The sequence below is a fragment of the Chrysemys picta genome, chromosome 12 (genome assembly GCF_011386835.1).
Source record: "Chrysemys picta bellii isolate R12L10 chromosome 12, ASM1138683v2, whole genome shotgun sequence".
NCBI lineage: Eukaryota > Metazoa > Chordata > Testudines > Emydidae > Chrysemys > Chrysemys picta.
Window position 1 is genome coordinate 6,528,626 of NC_088802.1, and position 17,283 is coordinate 6,545,908.

A 17,283-nucleotide genomic window follows, 5' to 3' on the forward strand; every position below is an offset into this window, starting at 1 on the left:
TGGCCAATTGCAATTTGATGCACTTCTTACCTACAGGTTTCAGAGTAGCAGCCGTGTTAGTCTGTAGCCGCAAAAAGAACAGGAGTACTTGTGGCACCTTAGAGACTAACACATTTATTTGAGCATAAGCTTTCGCGAGCTACAGCCCACTTCTTTGGATGCATAGAATGGAACATATAGTAAGGATATATATACACGCACATACAGAGAGCATGAAAAGGTGGGAGTTGTCCTACCAACTCGAGGCTAATTAAGTAAGAGAAAAAACTTTTGTTGAGATAATCAAGATAGCCCAGTACAGACAGTTGGACAAGAGGTGTGAGAATACTTAACATGGGGAAACAGATTCAATGTGTGTAATGGCTCAGCCATTTTCAGTCTCTATTCAAGCCTAAATTGATAGTGTCTAATTTGCATATTAATTCAAGTTCAGCAGTTTCTCATTGGAGTCTGTTTTTGAAGCTTTTCTGTTGCAAAATTGCCACCTTTAGGTCTGTTATTGAGTGACCAGAGAGGTTGAAATGTTCTCCTACTGGTTTTTGAATGTTATGATTCATGATGTCAGATTTGTGTCCATTTATTCTTTTGCGTAGAGACTGTCCGGTTTGGCCAATGTACATGGCAGAGGGGCATTACAAATATTGATTTTCAGTGGCACTCACACTGCCCGGGTCCTGGCCACCGGTCCGGGGGGCTCTGCATTTTAATTTAATTTTAAATGAAGCTTCTTAAACATTTTAGAAACCTTATTTACTTTACATACAACAATAGTTTAGTTCTATATTATAGACTTATAGAAAGAGACCTTCTAAAAACGTTAAAATGTATGACTGGCACGTGACACCTTAAATCAGAGTGAATAAATGAGGACTCGGCCCACCACTTCTGAAGCTAGAATACCCAGCTGCTCTGCCTGCAGTGTAACCCTTTCAGTGCCAGAGAGAGCAGCAGCAGTGGGGCCACCCATAACTCACACCAAGGAGCTATTGGCAAGGTCAGTGCAGTAGGTGAATAACCAGAGGCAGGGTTATTAGAGTCACTATGGGAAGAGTTGCTAAGCCATTCCAAACACCATGTCAGTTAGTGCACCCTTCCCTGCCTCCCCTGCCCCCCACCAGCACCACCAGTCACTCCTGCTCGCTGTCAGCCTCAGGGGGATCTCCTATTGTTTCCTTTTGGGGGAGGGAAGAGTCTGACCTCAAATGCCTCCAGCCATTTTTGTGCAAGTCACTTTTTTTGCTCCTCATGTTGCACCAGTAACTCCACAGCTGGTTTTTAAGCCTCCCCTTGTGCATGGGACACATGTAAGCTCGGGAGAACATTAGCAGCTGAGGCAGCGGTGATCAAAGAATGAGTAGGTCATGCGCCAGACATGTATTTCCCTGGAGCTGTAATGGGTGCAGTGTGCTGTACACACTAGTGCTCACACACGAACGGGGCAGGGCAGTCAGTGCATATAATGCTATATAGTCCTGCTCAGTGTGTGATTTGTGTCACTCATTTCAGGGAGCTGCTGCAGCCGTGTGGGGCACAATTTCACATTGCACATCCCATACAGGGAACATACAGGGAACATACAGGCCCCCAGGAGAAAGGCTGCTAAGCCTGTGAGCTTCTTCCAGTACTGCCTAGGAGGGACAGGGGCAGGGCACAGCAAGGAGCCCCTGACTGGTGCCATCTCCGCCATCTGACCCCACTGCGTTCTGGGGGCTCCCTGTACCCACAGGTGGAACCCCAACCTCCCAGATCCCACCTTACGCTGGGTGAGCCAATGCTGCCCATTCCAACAGCCGGCCAGTGCAGCAGAGATCTGGGACTCACGGCCTGCCTGTAGCAGGGCAGCTGGCACCGGTGTAATGATGGTGAGGAAGTTGCATTACTACAAACCCCTCACACAGATGTGCTGGAGCAGCGTGTCCTGCTCTGGTAACTTACTGCAGTCACCAGCATCAGGGCAATCCCCTTTCTGCACCACTGCAGCTCATCTACGTTAGCCGTTCGCACTAATTCAACTGTACAGTAACTCCTCACTTAACGTTGTTGTTATGTTCCTGAAAAATATGACTCTAAGCAAATTAATATAAATGAGGGGGTTAGGTTCCAGGGAAATTTTTTTCACCAGACAAAAGAGTATATTATATATATATACACACACACACACATAATAAGTTTTAAACAAACAATTTAATACTGGTACACAGTGATGATGACTGTGAAGCTTGGTTGAGGTGATGAACTAGCAATTGGCTGAGCCCTCAAGGGTTAACTCTCTCTACACAAGGCAGCAGGAATGGAGGGAGATATGCGCATTTCCCTTAAGTGCACTGCTGTAACTGGCAAGTGTAGCCAAGGCCTGAGACTGCAGCTGCTGCAAGCTCCCTCCGTCCTGAGTATCCCCCCTGCTCTATGGAAGATGGGGTAAGCGGGGGGCAGGAGCAGGGGAACACCCTGACATTAGCCCCCCTCTTCCTTCCCTCCCGCCCCCCCAGCAAGCAGGAGTCTCAGGGAGCAGCTCCAAGGCAGAGGGCAGGAGCAGCACATGGCAGTGGGGGGAGGGACACAGCTGAACTGCAGACAGCTGCTGCACAGGGAACTTAGGGGAGCGGGGAGCTGATAGGGGGCTGCCGGTCCACCCTGGTTCCAAGCCCCCACTAGTAGGGTTACCATATTCAAACATTTAAAAGAGAGGACACTCCACGGGGCCCCGGTCCCGCCCCCGGCCCTGCCCCAATGCCGCCCCTTCCCCACACCTGGCCCCGCCCCAACCCCACCCCTTCTCCACCCCCATTCCAACCCCTTCCCCAAAGTCCCTTCCCCAACTCTGCCCCCTCCTCTGAGCACCCCACATTCCCCCTCCTCCCTCCCGCTCTGATCTTGGTTGGGAGTTGCTAAGTGCTTCCCTGCTCCCCACTCGCCCTGCAGTCCCTGCACCCCCCCCGCTCCTGCAGCCTCTGTGCCCCCTGCTCCCCACTGGCCCTGCAGCCCCTGCGCCCCCCCGCCCCTGCAGCCTCTGCGCCCCCCCGCCTGCCCTGCCCCTGCAGCCTCTATGCCCCTGCCTGCCCTGCTCCTCCTCGCCCTGCAGCCCCTGCACCGCCCCTGCAGCCTCTGTGGCCCCTGCTCCCCACTGGCCCTGCAGCCCCTGCACCCCCCCCGCCCCTGCAGCGTCTGCGCCCCCCGCCTGCCCTGCCCCTGCACCCCCCTGCCCCTGCAGCCTCTATGCCCCTGCCTGCCCTGCTCCTCCTCGCCCTGCAGACTCTGCACCCCCACGCCTGCCCTGCCCCTGCACCCCCCTGCCCCTGCAGCCTCTATGCCCCGGCCTGACCTGCTCCCCCACTCCCCAGGCAGCCTCTGCCTGGCAGGGGCTTCGGATACTCAGCGGCGATTGGGGCAGCGCGGGTCCCTGCAGCCCCGGCACACACCGCACTCCCTGCCCCGCGCTGCAGCCTCCTTCCTGCCGCGCGGGGTGACTGGGCCGCAGGAAGGATCCCCCAGTGGCCGGGGAGTCCCCGCCCATGAGGGAAGCCCAAGCCACTGGCTGGGCCCGGCCTCCCAGTGGTCCTGCGGGCTCGGCTGGGGCGCGCGGTCTGCCCGGCCCCCAGGGGCAGCAGCGGCCCCTCCGCCGCCTTCTGTGGCTGCGCCTCCCCTTCCCCCGCCCGAGCTCGCTACAATGTAGTGGGCGGCTGGGCTACACTGCGGACCCGGCAGGTCGTGCTGGGGCCGGGCGGACCCTGGCTTATGCTGCCTCCCTATTTCTCCGGACATGTCCGGCTTTTTGGGATTTCCCCCCGGACGGGGATTTGAGCACCAAATAGCCGGACATGTCCGGGGAAATCCGGACGTATGGTAACCCTACCCACCAGCTAGCTGCAGTGGGCTGCTCTTCCTGCAAGCAGTAGACAAAGCAGGCAGCTGCCAAAGGGAGCATTGCACAACTTTAAACAAGCATGTTCCCTAATTGATCAGCAATGTAACAATGTTAACCAGGACAACTTTAAGTGAGGAGTTACTGTATCAATGTTGTTACATCGGCCCAGAGGATTCCTAATGCAGACAGACCTGGATTCACCCCCTCTGCCAGCTGCTAAACCCTCCTGGGGCCCAGTGATCAGATCCCAGGGCAATAGATAAATCCCACCCCTGACAGTCTCACAGCCCCCCTGCCCCAGACTATTGGGGATACAGCCGGGCTCACGTTCACCACAAACAGCCGCCCTCTGCGCTAACACATGCTGTCTGTGCAGGTGGGGGAGTCAATAGCGCTACGGGACCCTGCACTGCCGAGGTCACTAACTGGTGGGTTTCACACGGCGTTAATGGCGGTGTCTGTGCTGCGTTCTACAGCTCATTTCAGTGACACACCAGCACAGTGTTTTCCCCAGGAATTGAAATTGGGGGGGGGGGGAGAAGGGGGCTGAATTTACATGGGGGTGGGGGGTTAGGGCCGATGAGGAGTGAGACTGTGATGGTGAAGGTGGGTTGTATGACACCACAGTAAAAACTGAAAAAGGTTTCATCACCATTTTATTAGATTTAACTCATGTTTTAAAATCATCACACAAATTAAAGTTGGCTACTCAAGCCTTCTATGAAGCACTACGTCTACATCCTTCTTGGTTTCTTGTTATAATTTTGCACAACTCTGTTAATGAACTTCTTGAATGCAATACCTTTGGTGGCTTCTCGTGTATCCGGTACTTCCATTCCTTCAGTTGATATGCTCATTAGTTCATTCACATGATCAGGCAAAGGTAACTTCTTTCAGAACACAAAATTCTATTCAATGATGAAAAAGAATGCTCAACTGTAGCGGTTGTGACTGGGAGTAGCAAGAGAGGAATTCTTACTTCTTTCATCCCAGGAAACAGCACAAAGACCCGGTTGAGCCACCAGTGACTATAAAAAAAGAGAAGTTGAAGTCAAATCTTCATTCATTCATCATATGATATTCCACTCTGTGTTCAAATTCTCTATTCTTCCCGAGTACATGGCAGCCCCATTGCTGGTAGTGCCTCACTCCACTCAACTGTCAGTGTTTTATAGGACAGGGATCTGTAAAAGCTATGCAGAAGTTGAGTAGAATCCAGAAATTGCTATTGTAGATTTGTAAGAATCAAGTCCGTGTACTTTTTCAGCTGGCTTAACAAACACTTCTTGTCCTCTTCACTTAAGGATTCAATATAAATGCCTTCATTAGTCAACTTCTGGACTGAAGTCTTTGCTTCTTCCAGTACTTTTTCAATGGATAGCTCTCGGATTGATCCAAATGTAGCTTCTATTGCTGGACAAAGATCTACTACTGTTGTAGCAGATGCCTGGATGACATTGTTTAATGACCCAAGTGATTTCAACAGTAGACTTACGAGAGAGAGAACGGCAATAGTCTTCTCTGAACGTAGTAGCAAAAGTAACCCACCAGCCTCACTACTTAGATCCATCCCATCTTGGTAGATATTTTCCAAAGCCAGTAATAATGGCTGGAGTAATTTTAAGACAACAGCCAAGGATCGCTCATGAGAAAGCCAGTGGGTTTTCCCAGGTTGGACTAATTTGAAATTCAGTCCCACTATATCTTCTATATTTTCCAAGATATTCAGTCTTTTTGGACTCTTGCTGGAAAAAGAATATAATGAAGACATTAAATATATAGCTTGTTTAATGTCTTTTGAAGATTCTGCAGCTCGTACTAGCGCTAGTTGGAGTAGATGGCCTCTGCAGTGTGTATAGGAGAGATTAGGGTTACCGTTACTGTGACGGGTTGGATCACAGAAACCCCCTTGGGAGCTGCCACCCGATGTGCAAAGACTACCCCTGCTTCTGTTTTCCCTGCCAGCTCAGGACTCCAGCACCCTGTCTTGCTGAGCCAGACACTCCTGTTTGGCTCCAGACACAGATCCAGGGTCTGAATCTCCTGTCCCAAAGCTGCAAGTTTACCTGAAAACAGCTCACAGTTGTGCGCTTGTCTTTAGCACTCAGATGCCCAACTCCCAATGGGGTCTAAACCCAAATAAATCCGTTTTACCCTGCATAAAGCTTATGCAGGGCAAACTCATAAATTGTTCGCCCTCTATAACACTGATAGAGAGATATGCACAGTTGTTTGCTCCCCCAGGTATTAATACATACTCTGAGTAAATTACTAAATAAAAAGTGATTTTATTAAATACAGACAGTAGGATTTAAGTGGTTCAAAGTAGTAACAGACAGAACAAAGTAAGTCACCAAGCAAAATAGAATAAAATGCGCAGATCTATGCCTAATCAAACTAAATACAGATAATCTCACCCTCAGAGATGTTTCAGTAAGTTTTTCTCAGACTGGACACCTTCCAAGCCTGGGCACAATTCTTTCCCCTGGTACAGCTCTTGTTGCAGCTCAGGTGGTAGCTAGGGATTCTTCATGATGGCTTCTCTCCTTTCTCTGTTCTCTTCCCCCCCTTTATATATCTTTTGCATAAGGCGGGAACTCTTTGTCTCTCTGGGTTTCCACCCCCCCTCACTGGAAAAGCACCAGGTTAAAGATGGATTCCAGTTCAGGTGACATGATCACATGTCACTGCAAGACTTCATTACTCACTTGCCAGCACACACATATACAGGAAGACTCACAGGTAAATACAGCCATCTGCAGACAATGGGAGTCATCAAGATTCCAAACCATCATTAATGGTCCACACTTTACACAATTACAATAGGCCCTCAGAGTTACATTTTATATTTCTAGTTTTAGATACAAGAGTGGTACATTTATACAAATCAGATGATCACACTCAGTAGATTATAAGCTTTGTAATGATACCTTACAAGAGACCTTTTGCATGAGGCATATCCCAGTTACTTACATTCACTTATTACCGTATTTTCTCTAAAACTATCTCAGTTACATTATATTGACTTATTATCAAGTTTTTATAAAACCATATAGACTGCACAACGTCACACCGTTTTCTCTGAGCAAAGCTTGTACTCCACCATTTCTTCCAGAGAAGTTTGCAGCTCCATCAAATGCACAAGCAGCCATCTGTTTGGGGTCCAATTGACAAGCATTTAACTCTTCTAAGATGTGGGTTGTCACACATGCAGCCGATGTGTCTTCTATAACTTGAACATCTAGAAATGCATCTACTGGCCTACACCGACATCAAGATAATGTACAGAATGACTTAATACTTGATGCCCATTTGCATCGGTGCATTCATCAGCCATGTATGCAAATTTTTTGAATGTGGTGAGAAAGTTCTTCACTTTTTCACCACATGCTTCTAGCCAGTCAGTTAAGTTTCTTGCAGAAAGATAGTGAGCATTTGCTGGTCTTGTTTGGAACCAGTGTTCAACTTCAGGATGAACAAGTGACAATGCACTTAACATTGGCCTCCAGTTTGTAGTGTGTGGTATCTCTTGCTTAAATAGAAATTATGATGCCACAGCCATGTTTGTTCACATGAACTATGTTCTGTCTCCAGCATTATTAACAGCCTCATTAACACTCACCGGTGTTGTCCTTGGTCAGTGGACACTCAGAGTTCAGAGGTGCTTTCACGTGAATACACCTCCCAGGGGGGCAAGAAGACACCTTGCTAGTTCCTCCAGCTGCTCACTGTTCGCTCTGGCCACCGCTATTCATTGTGCCACCGTTCACTCTGTTGCCAATGGCCCTGTGCCGTCACCTTCTGCTGCCACCTGCCACTGTGACCTCTGCGAGTTGGTCTCTTGAGGTTTCACCCACCTCTCAGTGATTTCAGCTGAGCTCTCAGTGGGGGAACCTCGCTGCTAGTGCAGACTGGGCTGTCTCTTCCACAGAAACACTGTCCCACAGCAGGACTAAGCACTTAGACGTGATTATCAGTGATTTCAGCTGCAGTGGTCACTTAACAGAACAAAAGACTATCTATGGAGCCTAATCAGCTTTGGCTTTAAACAGTGGAGAGGGACAGGTCCCCACCCTCTCTCTTGATGCCCTCAGGCTAAGTACAGTTCTACTGCCCTTTACTCATACAATGAGGCCTTGGCTACACTTGCGAGTTACAGCGCAATAAAGCCGCCCACAGCGCTGTACCTGACTCCCCGACCACACTCGGAAGGCACGTACAGCATCGTGTCTCCACGGCGACAGAGCTGCTGGTACTCCACATCCCTGAGAGGAATAACATGTATTGTGCCGCTTCTGCAGCGCCAGTGTGGCCACCCAATGTGCTCTGACTGGCTTCCAGAATTATTCGGCAGTATCCCACAATACCTGTTCTAGCCACTCTGGTCATCAGTTCAAACTCTACTGCCCTGGCCTCAGGTAACTGACCATGTGACCCGCCCTTTACATTCCCCGGGAATTTTAAAAATCCCCTTCCTGTTTGCTCAGCCCGGCGTGGCGTGGAGTGCTATCAGTGAATCTTTCCAGGTGACCATGCCTCCATGCGCCAAGCGAGCCCCAGCATGGAGCAATGGCGAGTTGCTGGACCTCATCAGTGTTTGGGGGGAGGAAGCTGTCCAGTCCCAACTGCGCTCCAGCCATAGGAATTACGATACCTTCGGGAAGATATCAAAGGACATGCACTGCAAAAGGATGCACTGCAGTGCAGGATTAAAGTGAAGGAGCTGCCTACCACAAAGCCCGTGACGCTAACGGCCGCTCGGGTGCTCCCCCCACAACCTGCTGATTCTACAAAGAGCTGGACATGATACTTAGATTTCACCCCCACTCTGAACTTTAGGGTACAGATGTGGGGACCTGCATGAGAACCCCTAAACTTAATTACCAGCTTAGATTAGTCGGCTGCCACCACCCAAATCATTCAAAACAGCTGTTTATGAGTCATTTGGGAAACTCTATATTCCTCCCCCCAAAATATCTCCCTCCCAAGTACTATAACCCTTCCCTGGGTAGCTTTGAGAGACTTCTCCACCAATTTCCTGGTGAGTCCAGATCCAACCCCCTTGGATCTTAAAACAAGGAAAAATCAATCAGGTTCTTAAAAAGAAGGCTTTTAATTAAAGAAAAGGGGTAAAAGAAATACCTCTGAGAGATTAGCATACAAGCTACTCTCACAAACAACAGATTCAAAACACAGAGGATGTTCCTCTGGGCAAAACCTTAGTTACACCAAAGAAATCCCAATTTGATTATCCCCCTAATGCACAAGACAAGTCACAAAAGAAAATAAACATAAACTAATTTATTTCTTCTTTAATACTCACTACCCTGTTTGATTCCTGGGTCTTTTCACTCCGGCACAAAAACTGAAACTAAACTCTGAGACTCTCCTTCCTCTTGAAACATCTTGTCCCCCATTGGTTCCTCTGGGGTCAGGTGTCAGCTAGGCTAGGTGAACTTCTTAACCCTTTACAGGTAAAAGAGGCATTAACCCTTAACTGTCTGTTTATGACAACCCCACCTCCAATCCAAGCACTGCCATGGACACTTCAGAGCGGGGGGAGGAGGAAAACAGGAGTGAGGGTGGTGGGGCGGGGGGAGATACCCTGGAATCCCTGGAGCCATGCAGCCAGGAGCTCTTCTCGAGTCAGGAGGAAGGTAGCCAGCCGCAGCGGCCGGTACTTGGTGGAGGACAAACAGAAGAGCAGGTTCCCAGTAAGCGGCTTGTTTTTTGGGAAGGATTTTTTTCGGTGTTGCGGGCCTTTTGGGAGAGGAGGGTTAGGGCTGCATGCCTAGATGTGGAATAGTGCATTGATGTGCTCTCTCACATCGCGGTAATCAGCCTCGGTAATCTCTTCAAAGGTCTCATCCAGAACATTGGCAATGCGCTTGCGCAGATTTCTTGGGAGAGCCACTGTGCTCCTTGTCCCAGTCAGGCCAACGTGTGTGTCTGCACCACTGTGCCGCAAGGGGTGGGGGGACCATTGTTGCACACAGGCAAGCTGCATATGGGCCAGGGCAGAAGCCACATTGCAGTAGAAGATCCTCCTTTGCTTCCCAGGTCACCCTCAGCTGCGAGATATCGTCCAGGACGAACTCCCGTGGAAAATGTTGGGACAGTGTTCAGTGTAGGTGCCCCCTGCAGCTGTTGTCTCTCCCCAAGGCACAGAAACCCAGAGGACACAACAGCCGTGAAACAATCAGTCCCCCTTACTCACCATTTTGGGGCTTCCGTGGGTTATGTGTGCTCTCTTTAGGATGGGAAAATTATGCTGTTGTGTAGACTGCTGTGTGTGCCCTCCTTAAGTGTGGGGGAATCATAACTCTGTCTGGTGTGAACAATGCTGCCTCTGTTAAGTGTTGCATTTTGCCTATACAGATGCAACCTTGAGACCTCAGACATCCCTGTTATCACCTGCTGACAGACTGCAAAGACTCAGGAAGAGACCACGAAAAAGCAAAAAAGACATGCTGCAAGAAATGATGCAGCAATCTCTTAAAGAGAATCAAAAAGCACAGGACTGGAGGGAGAGTGAAAGCAGAATCTGCCAGGAAAACGCAGCGCACCGGCAGCAAAGCACGGAGCCGCTCATAAGCATCCTGGAGCGCCAAGCGGACTCTATCCAGGCGCTCGTAGCCATGCAGGCGGAGCACTACCACACCCATGCCCCCCGCCCCCACAGCCCTTGTCCCAAAACTCTTTCCCTTGTGCCCCAATGTCACCTCCAACTCACTTTCCCCAACATCTGGGTTCTTACCACCACCAGCTGCCTCCAACACCAGTATCTTCACCACCCAGCCCTGAAAACTACGACCCTTACCCACTGCACTCAACCCCCGTCACCATGCAGTATAGCTGTCCTGAAGTGCAGCACTCACTGCACAGCACACAGGACGGGACATACGCAAATCTGTGATTGTACCGTTCCCCACTCCACCCCCTTTGCCCTTTCTGATTCCCAAGCAGTTGTGTTTCTTTTCAATAAATGGATTTTTTGGCTTTGAAAACAGTCTTTATTATTGCATAAAGTAAAAGACTCCTTAGCCCAGGAAAGAAACAGGCACTGCAAGCAGATTCCTACGGAATCACTGCACTTCACTCCCGTGCAGGGCACCAGATATCACTGCTGGTTTTCAGCCTCAAATTGCTCCCTCAAGGCATCCCTAATCCTTGCAGCCCCGTGCTGGGCCCCTCTAATAGCCCTGCTCTCTGGCTGTGCAAATTCAGCCTCCAGGTGTTGAACCTTGGAGGTCCATGCCTGAGTGAAGCTTTCACCCTTCCCTTCACAAATATTATGGAGGGCACAGCACGCAGATATACCCATGGGGATGCTGTGTTTGGCCAAGTCCAGCTTCCCATACAGAGGTCGCCAGCGGCCCTTTAAACGGCCAAAGGCACACTCCACACTCATTAGGCACCGACTCAGCCTGTAGTTGAACCGTTCCTTGCTGCTGTCAAGGCTCCCTGTGTAGGGTTTCATGAGCCACGGCATTAACGGGTAAGCGGGATCTCCAAGGATCACAATGGGCATTTCAACTTCCCCTACCGTGATCTTCCGCTCTGGGAAAAAAGTCCCAGCCTGCAGCTTCCTGAACAGGCCAGTGTTCCGAAAGATGTGTGCGTCATGCACCTTTCCAGGCCAGCCTGTGTTAATGTCAATGAAACGCCCACGGTGATCCACAAGCGCCTGGAGAACCATAGAGAAATACCCCTTCCGCTTAACGTACTCTGCTCCTAGGTGGGGTGGTGCCAGAATAGGAATGTACGTCCCATCTATCACCCCTCCACAGTTAGGGAACCCCATTTGTGCAAAGCTATCCACTATTTCCTCCATGTTACCCAGAGTCATGGTTCTTCTGAGTAGGATGTGATTAATGGCCTTGCAAACTTGCATCAACATGATTCCAATGGTCGACTTTCCCACTCCAAACTGGTTTGCGACCGACCGGTAGCTGTCTGGAGTTGCCAGCTTCCAGATTGCAATAGCCACCCGCTTCTCCACTGGCAGGGCAGCTCTCAATCTCGTGTCCTTGTGCCGCAGGGTGGGGGCGAGCTCCTCACACAGTCCCTTGAAAGTGGCTTTTCTCATCTGAAAGTTCTGCAGCCACTGCTCGTCATCCCAGACTTCCATGACGATGTGATCCCACCACTCGGTGCTTGTTTCCCAAGCCCAAAAGTGGTGTTCCACAGTGCTGAGCATGTCCGTGAATGCCATAAGCAATTTCGTATCGAACGTGTTATGCAACTTGATATCATCATCGGACTCCTCACTGTCACTTTGGATCTTAAGGAATAGCTCGACAGCCAAACGTGACGTGCTGGCGAGATAAGTCAGCATACGCCTCAGCAGTTCAGGCTCCATTTCCCGCAGACAGATCGCGCTGCACAGAAACCGTTGAAAGATGGCGCCAAATGTAGACGGAAACACAGGGATTGCTGGGATGAGAAGTGATGCATCATGGGGTGTTGCTTCGCAATGCATCACGGGGCACCCAGTAGCGTAGCTAGGGGGGTTCAGGGGAAGCAGCTGCTTCCCCTCAGTACATTTTTCAAAAGCGGCGCCTGCCGGGCCGCTGCTGGGCTCCTGCAGGCAAGTGGGGGGCAGCACGGCCGGACTCCGGAGGAGCCATTGGGGGGGCGGTGGGCGCCACCAGAGGAGCGAAGGGGCCGGCTCCTTGACCATCACGCCCCACGTGGCCCCAACATCGCCACTGCAGCTGCCTCCTGCGGCGGCTCAGGGCTTGGCGGCCGAGCGCTCCACAGTTGGTGGGCAGATCCCCTCTCCCCGGCAGCTTCCTGCTTCCTGCGCGATGGCCGAGGAGCCAAGAGAGGGGGGGCGTGGAGTGGCCGGAGGAGGAGCCAAGGGGGAGCGCCTTTTTTATGTTTGCTCCTGCTGCACTGAGAAGTTGGCTATGCCACTGGGGGCATCCCCTTTCCACAACCCTCGGCGCCAGAATGGGAAGAGGTGCTCTGTGGGATAGCTGCCCATAATGCACCACTCCCAATGCTGCTGCAAGTGCCGCAAATGTGGCCACTCCAGTGTGCTGGCAGCTTTCAATGTGGACAGACTGCAGCGCTTTCCCTACTCAGCCGTACGAAGACAGGTTTACCTCACAGCGCTGTACAGCTGCAAGTGTAGCCAAGGCCTAAGAATAACAACATTTCATCCCCCCACCCCCCACCCCAACACACACACATTCAAGTGATTTGTAACCCAACCCCAGCCAAAATCTATCACTTGGGTAACACAGCTCTGTTTGCTGGGTACCTAGGTAGATTAGGGGTGAATGTAAATACAATCTGGTCCTGAAGCCTTTCCCCCCAGCCCCAGCTCATCACTAGCCATCAGGGAGAGCTCCATTAGACTTTGCTTACAAATCATCATTTGAAATTATTAGGTTGGCCAACATCACCGAAATGAATGCACTGACATTGTCATCAAAAACAACAGCTGTATAAGGAAGCTAGTCTATGTTCATACTTATCAAATCTATTATACTTTTTCAGATACAAGTGTTTTATCATATACTGTATATGCTTTTAAAGTGTGTATTAATGTTTCAATTTCAATTCAAAATTCCAAACAGTCACTAAATTGGCATGTAACTAGTTCACAAAACTGGAGGGGGGGTTGGGGAAATTCAGGGGGGGTGTAGGGAAATCCCTGAATTGATGTGCACTATTTTGGGATGGGGCTGCTGGCTACTGGGCAGTTGTTAGGAGCATTTAATAGCTGTCTGGGAGGACCAGAAATTAGTTCTTGTGGTTACTGGAATGTGAATATTGCAGTGATCTGTGGCGAGTGTTGGATAGGGTTACCATATTTTGTGCCTCCAAAAGGAGGACACTCCACCGGGCCCTGGCCCCGCCCCCAGCCCCGCCCATGCCCCCCGCCCCAACTCCGCCCCTTCCCCTGCTTCCCGCGAACATTTGATTCACGGGAAGCCTGAAGCAGGTAAGGGGGGTTTGGGGGGAGGAGGCGCGGCCCAGGCTGGCCCCCCCGGCGTTTCCAGCCTGGGTTGGCTCGGGCCCTGGGGTGCCGGCCCCGGGCCCGGCCCCTAGCCGAGCACCCCTGGCCCACCCAGCACTGCTGGTCCCCGGCCCGACCCCGGACCCCCGGCCGAGCACCCCCTGGCCCCGCCGGCACCCCGGCCGAACACCACTGGCCCGCTCAGCACCCCCCAGCCCCGCCGGCCCGCTCAGCACGGCCCGGCCCCCGGACCAGCACCCCCCGGCCCGCTCAGCACCCCCCAGCCCGGCCCCCGGACCCCCGGCCGAGCACCCCCCCGGCTCTGCCGGCGCTCGGCCCCGCCGGCCCCCGGCCCCCCTGGTCCCCGGCCCCGCCAGCGCTCGGCCCCGCTGGCCCCGGTGCTCGGCACCCCCAGTCCCCGGCACCGCCGGCGCTCGGCCCCGCCGGCCCCGCCGGCCCCTGGTGCCCCCGGCCCCGCCGGCGCTCGGTGCCCCCGGCACCCCCGGCGCTCGGCCCCGCCGGCCCCCGGCCCCCCTGGCACTCGGCCCCGTCGGCCCCCGGCCCCCCTGGTCCCCGGCCCCACCGGCGCTCGGCCCCACCGGCCCCCGGCGCTCGGGGCCCCTGGCGCTCGGGGCCCCCGGCGCTCGGCGCCCCCGGCCCCGCCCCCGGCCCAGCACCGCCGTCCGCATGTCCCAAATTTCCCGGACATGTCCGGCTTTTTGGGATTTCCCCCCGGACGGGGATTTGGAGCCCAAAAAGCCGGACATGTCTGGGAAAATCCGGACGTATGGTAACCCTAGTGTTGGATCCAAACACCTACTGGTTAGGGTTACCATTCGTCCGGATTCCCCTGGACATGTCCGGCTTTTTTCAGTTAAAAATAGCGTCCGGGGGGAATTTGTCAATGTCCCCCCCCCTCATGCAGAGCATGCGGGGCTTACAGGGCAGCCGGCCGGATGGTGCCACTCGCACGGGGCTCCGGCAGCCAGAGCCCTTCCTCCACTTCCCCCTCCTCTCCCCTGCAACTTGACACCACTCCCCTCCTCTCCCTCCCTCCCCCTGCCCTGCATTCACAGATCGCCGGCTGTTCGTCTGGAGCTCCAACCCTGCTCCCCTCCCCCGCTGCCGAGTGTGCTGCTCTGCAGCACAGTAAGGGGGCCGGGGGCCAGAGAAGCAGCAGGGAGGTTCGGGGGGGGGGGGGGGAGTCAAGAGACAGGGAGCAGGGGGAGGGTTGGATGGGTCAGGAGTTCAGGGGGGGCTGTCTGGGGGTTGGGGGTGTAAGGTTTTGGGCAGAGTACAGGTGGGGGGGTCTCAGGAGGGGGCAGTTAGGGGACAAGGAACAGGGAGTCTTAGGTAGGGGGTGGGGTTCTGGAGGGCAGTTAGGAGCAGGGGTCCCAGGAGGGGGCAGTCAGGGGACAAGGAGCAGGGGGGGAGTGTTTGGGAGTTCTGGGGGGGGGCTGTCAGGGGGCAGGAGTGGGGAGAGGGATCGGAGCAGTCAGGGGACAGGGAGCAGAGGGGTTTAGATGGGTCGGGAGTTTTGGGGGGGGGCTGTCAGGGGGTGGGGAGTGGTTGGATGGGGGGTGGGAGTCCCAGGAGTCTGTCTGGGGGTGGGGGTGTGGATAAGGGTTGGGGCAGTCAGGGGACAGGAAGGGGGTAGAGTCCTAGGGGGCCAGTTAGGATGTGGGGAAGGTCTCAGGAGGGGGCAGTCAGGGGACAAGGAGCAGGGAGGCTTAGGTAGGGGGTGGAGTCCTGGGGGGCAGTTAGGGGCAGGGGTCCCAGGAGGGGGCAGTCAGGGGACAAGGCATGGGGGGGAGGGTTGGGGGTTCTGAGGGGGCAGGAAGTGGGAGGGAGTGAAAGGGGCAGGGGCGGTGCTAGGGCAGGACAGGGGCGGGGCTAGGGCGGAGCTCCTCCCGTCCTCTTTTTGATTGTTGAAATATGGTAACCCTACTACTGGTGCAGGGTTCCTTCCAGAGCAAGTGACAGTAGATACGGGGCATAGCAGCGAAGTTGGGGAAGCAAACGCAGTCAGAGGCTCCCAGAAATGAAAGACTTCTTTTGATGCCATCAGAGGGCCCCTTTCTTTCCAGTAGCTTGGACAAGGGCCCAGCTGGGCTGGCAGACTTCTCTCGGGACCTGCACATCAGATTTCAAATGTTCTGTCACTAATACATAACTTTACCATTGCCGGTTGCAACTGCTCCTGAGAGCTCCTCGAAGGCAGTACAGAAAATAGCCGCAGCAGGCTGTGTGTTATCACTGATGACTTTAAATGCCCAGATACTAAAGGGTGAGTGCCAGCTTTTACAGGGACACAAGGGGCTCTGCAGGGAAATGTGTTGTGCTGGGCACGCTCCGCCTTTAATCTCAGCTTCCTCACTTCCTAAAAATGAAAAGTCACTTGTATAAAAAAACATATTATGGTAGCACCTAGAGACCCTCACTGAGATCAGGCCCCGTTGTGCCAGGCTCTGCACAGACACACAGCGAGAGACAGTCCCTGCCCCAGCTGAGATCAGGGCCCCGTTGTCCTGGGCGCTGCACAGACACACAGCGAGAGACAGTCCTTGTCCCCAAGAATTTAGCATCTAAGGCCTTGCCTAAATTTTGGGGGGGAAACAGCTGTTGTGCTTAAAACCCTCATAGCATGTAGTGTAGACAGTGTTGAATACTTCTTTAAGGCACTAATAGGACCCAGTCAAGACTCGTGGGGAACCTTGGGTCTAAATGAAGCCTAAATAGAGGCTGAGAGGGTAAACAGGCATAGAGAAGGGGAAGAGACTTGCCCAGGGTCACCCAGCAGGTCAGTGGCACATGCAGGAATTGAACCCTGACCCCAGTCTAGTGCCCTTTCCACTGGACCTCTGCCTCACTCCTACCATGCAGTGATGTGTGATCACACCACCTGGGGAGGTTTAAAAATCAGCTGCCGTTGAGTTACTGCAGCACAGAGAGGAATGCAAACAAACTGGGCAAAATGGAAAACTTTTCTCTTGATGTGCATAACTCAAAACTCTTGTAACTTTCTCATTTTCAGTGGTAGCCTCTAAACCCCCTTCAGCTGTTCCGCACACCACTGCTGATACTGCACTCTCTGCAAGGGCCTGGGGCCCAGCCAGCTAGGTCAGGGTCCAGGATAAATGTTACTGGTTCCCAGCTGTCCAAGCAAACTGGAGCTGCTGCCGGAGCCACTGCTCTTCCCTCGGTGCCTCCCTGGCTGGGATCGACAGTGAGCAGGACACGGTGAGAGAAACGCACAGATGCTTCTGTCATCACAACAGCCTGGGCCTGGCAACGACTGGCAGGGCTGGAATCAGGCTGGGCTCAGCCCATGTGGCTGGGAGGTCAGTGAGTGAGACTCACCTGCCTGCCCTTAGAGCCCTAGATGGGTGAATCCCCCCCCCCCCCACGTAGGACCATGAGAAGTGGGGAAGTGGGGATCCCACTGAGG

The 17,283-nt window shown here is 53.1% G+C and overlaps 1 protein-coding gene across 1 annotated transcript in view; it reads left to right on the forward strand.

The window, feature by feature from the left end:
* Positions 1 to 10,872, forward strand: part of LOC135974929 (killer cell lectin-like receptor subfamily B member 1B allele A) — a gene marked incomplete at its 5' end in the record, with an annotated part of 51,866 nt that extends 40,994 nt beyond the window's left edge. Inside the window, one exon of the mRNA XM_065564268.1 lies at positions 10,244 to 10,872. Coding sequence (XP_065420340.1) covers positions 10,244 to 10,286 — 43 coding nt within the window. The remainder of the gene's footprint in view (positions 1 to 10,243) is intronic.
* Positions 10,873 to 17,283: the final 6,411 nt, after the last annotated feature.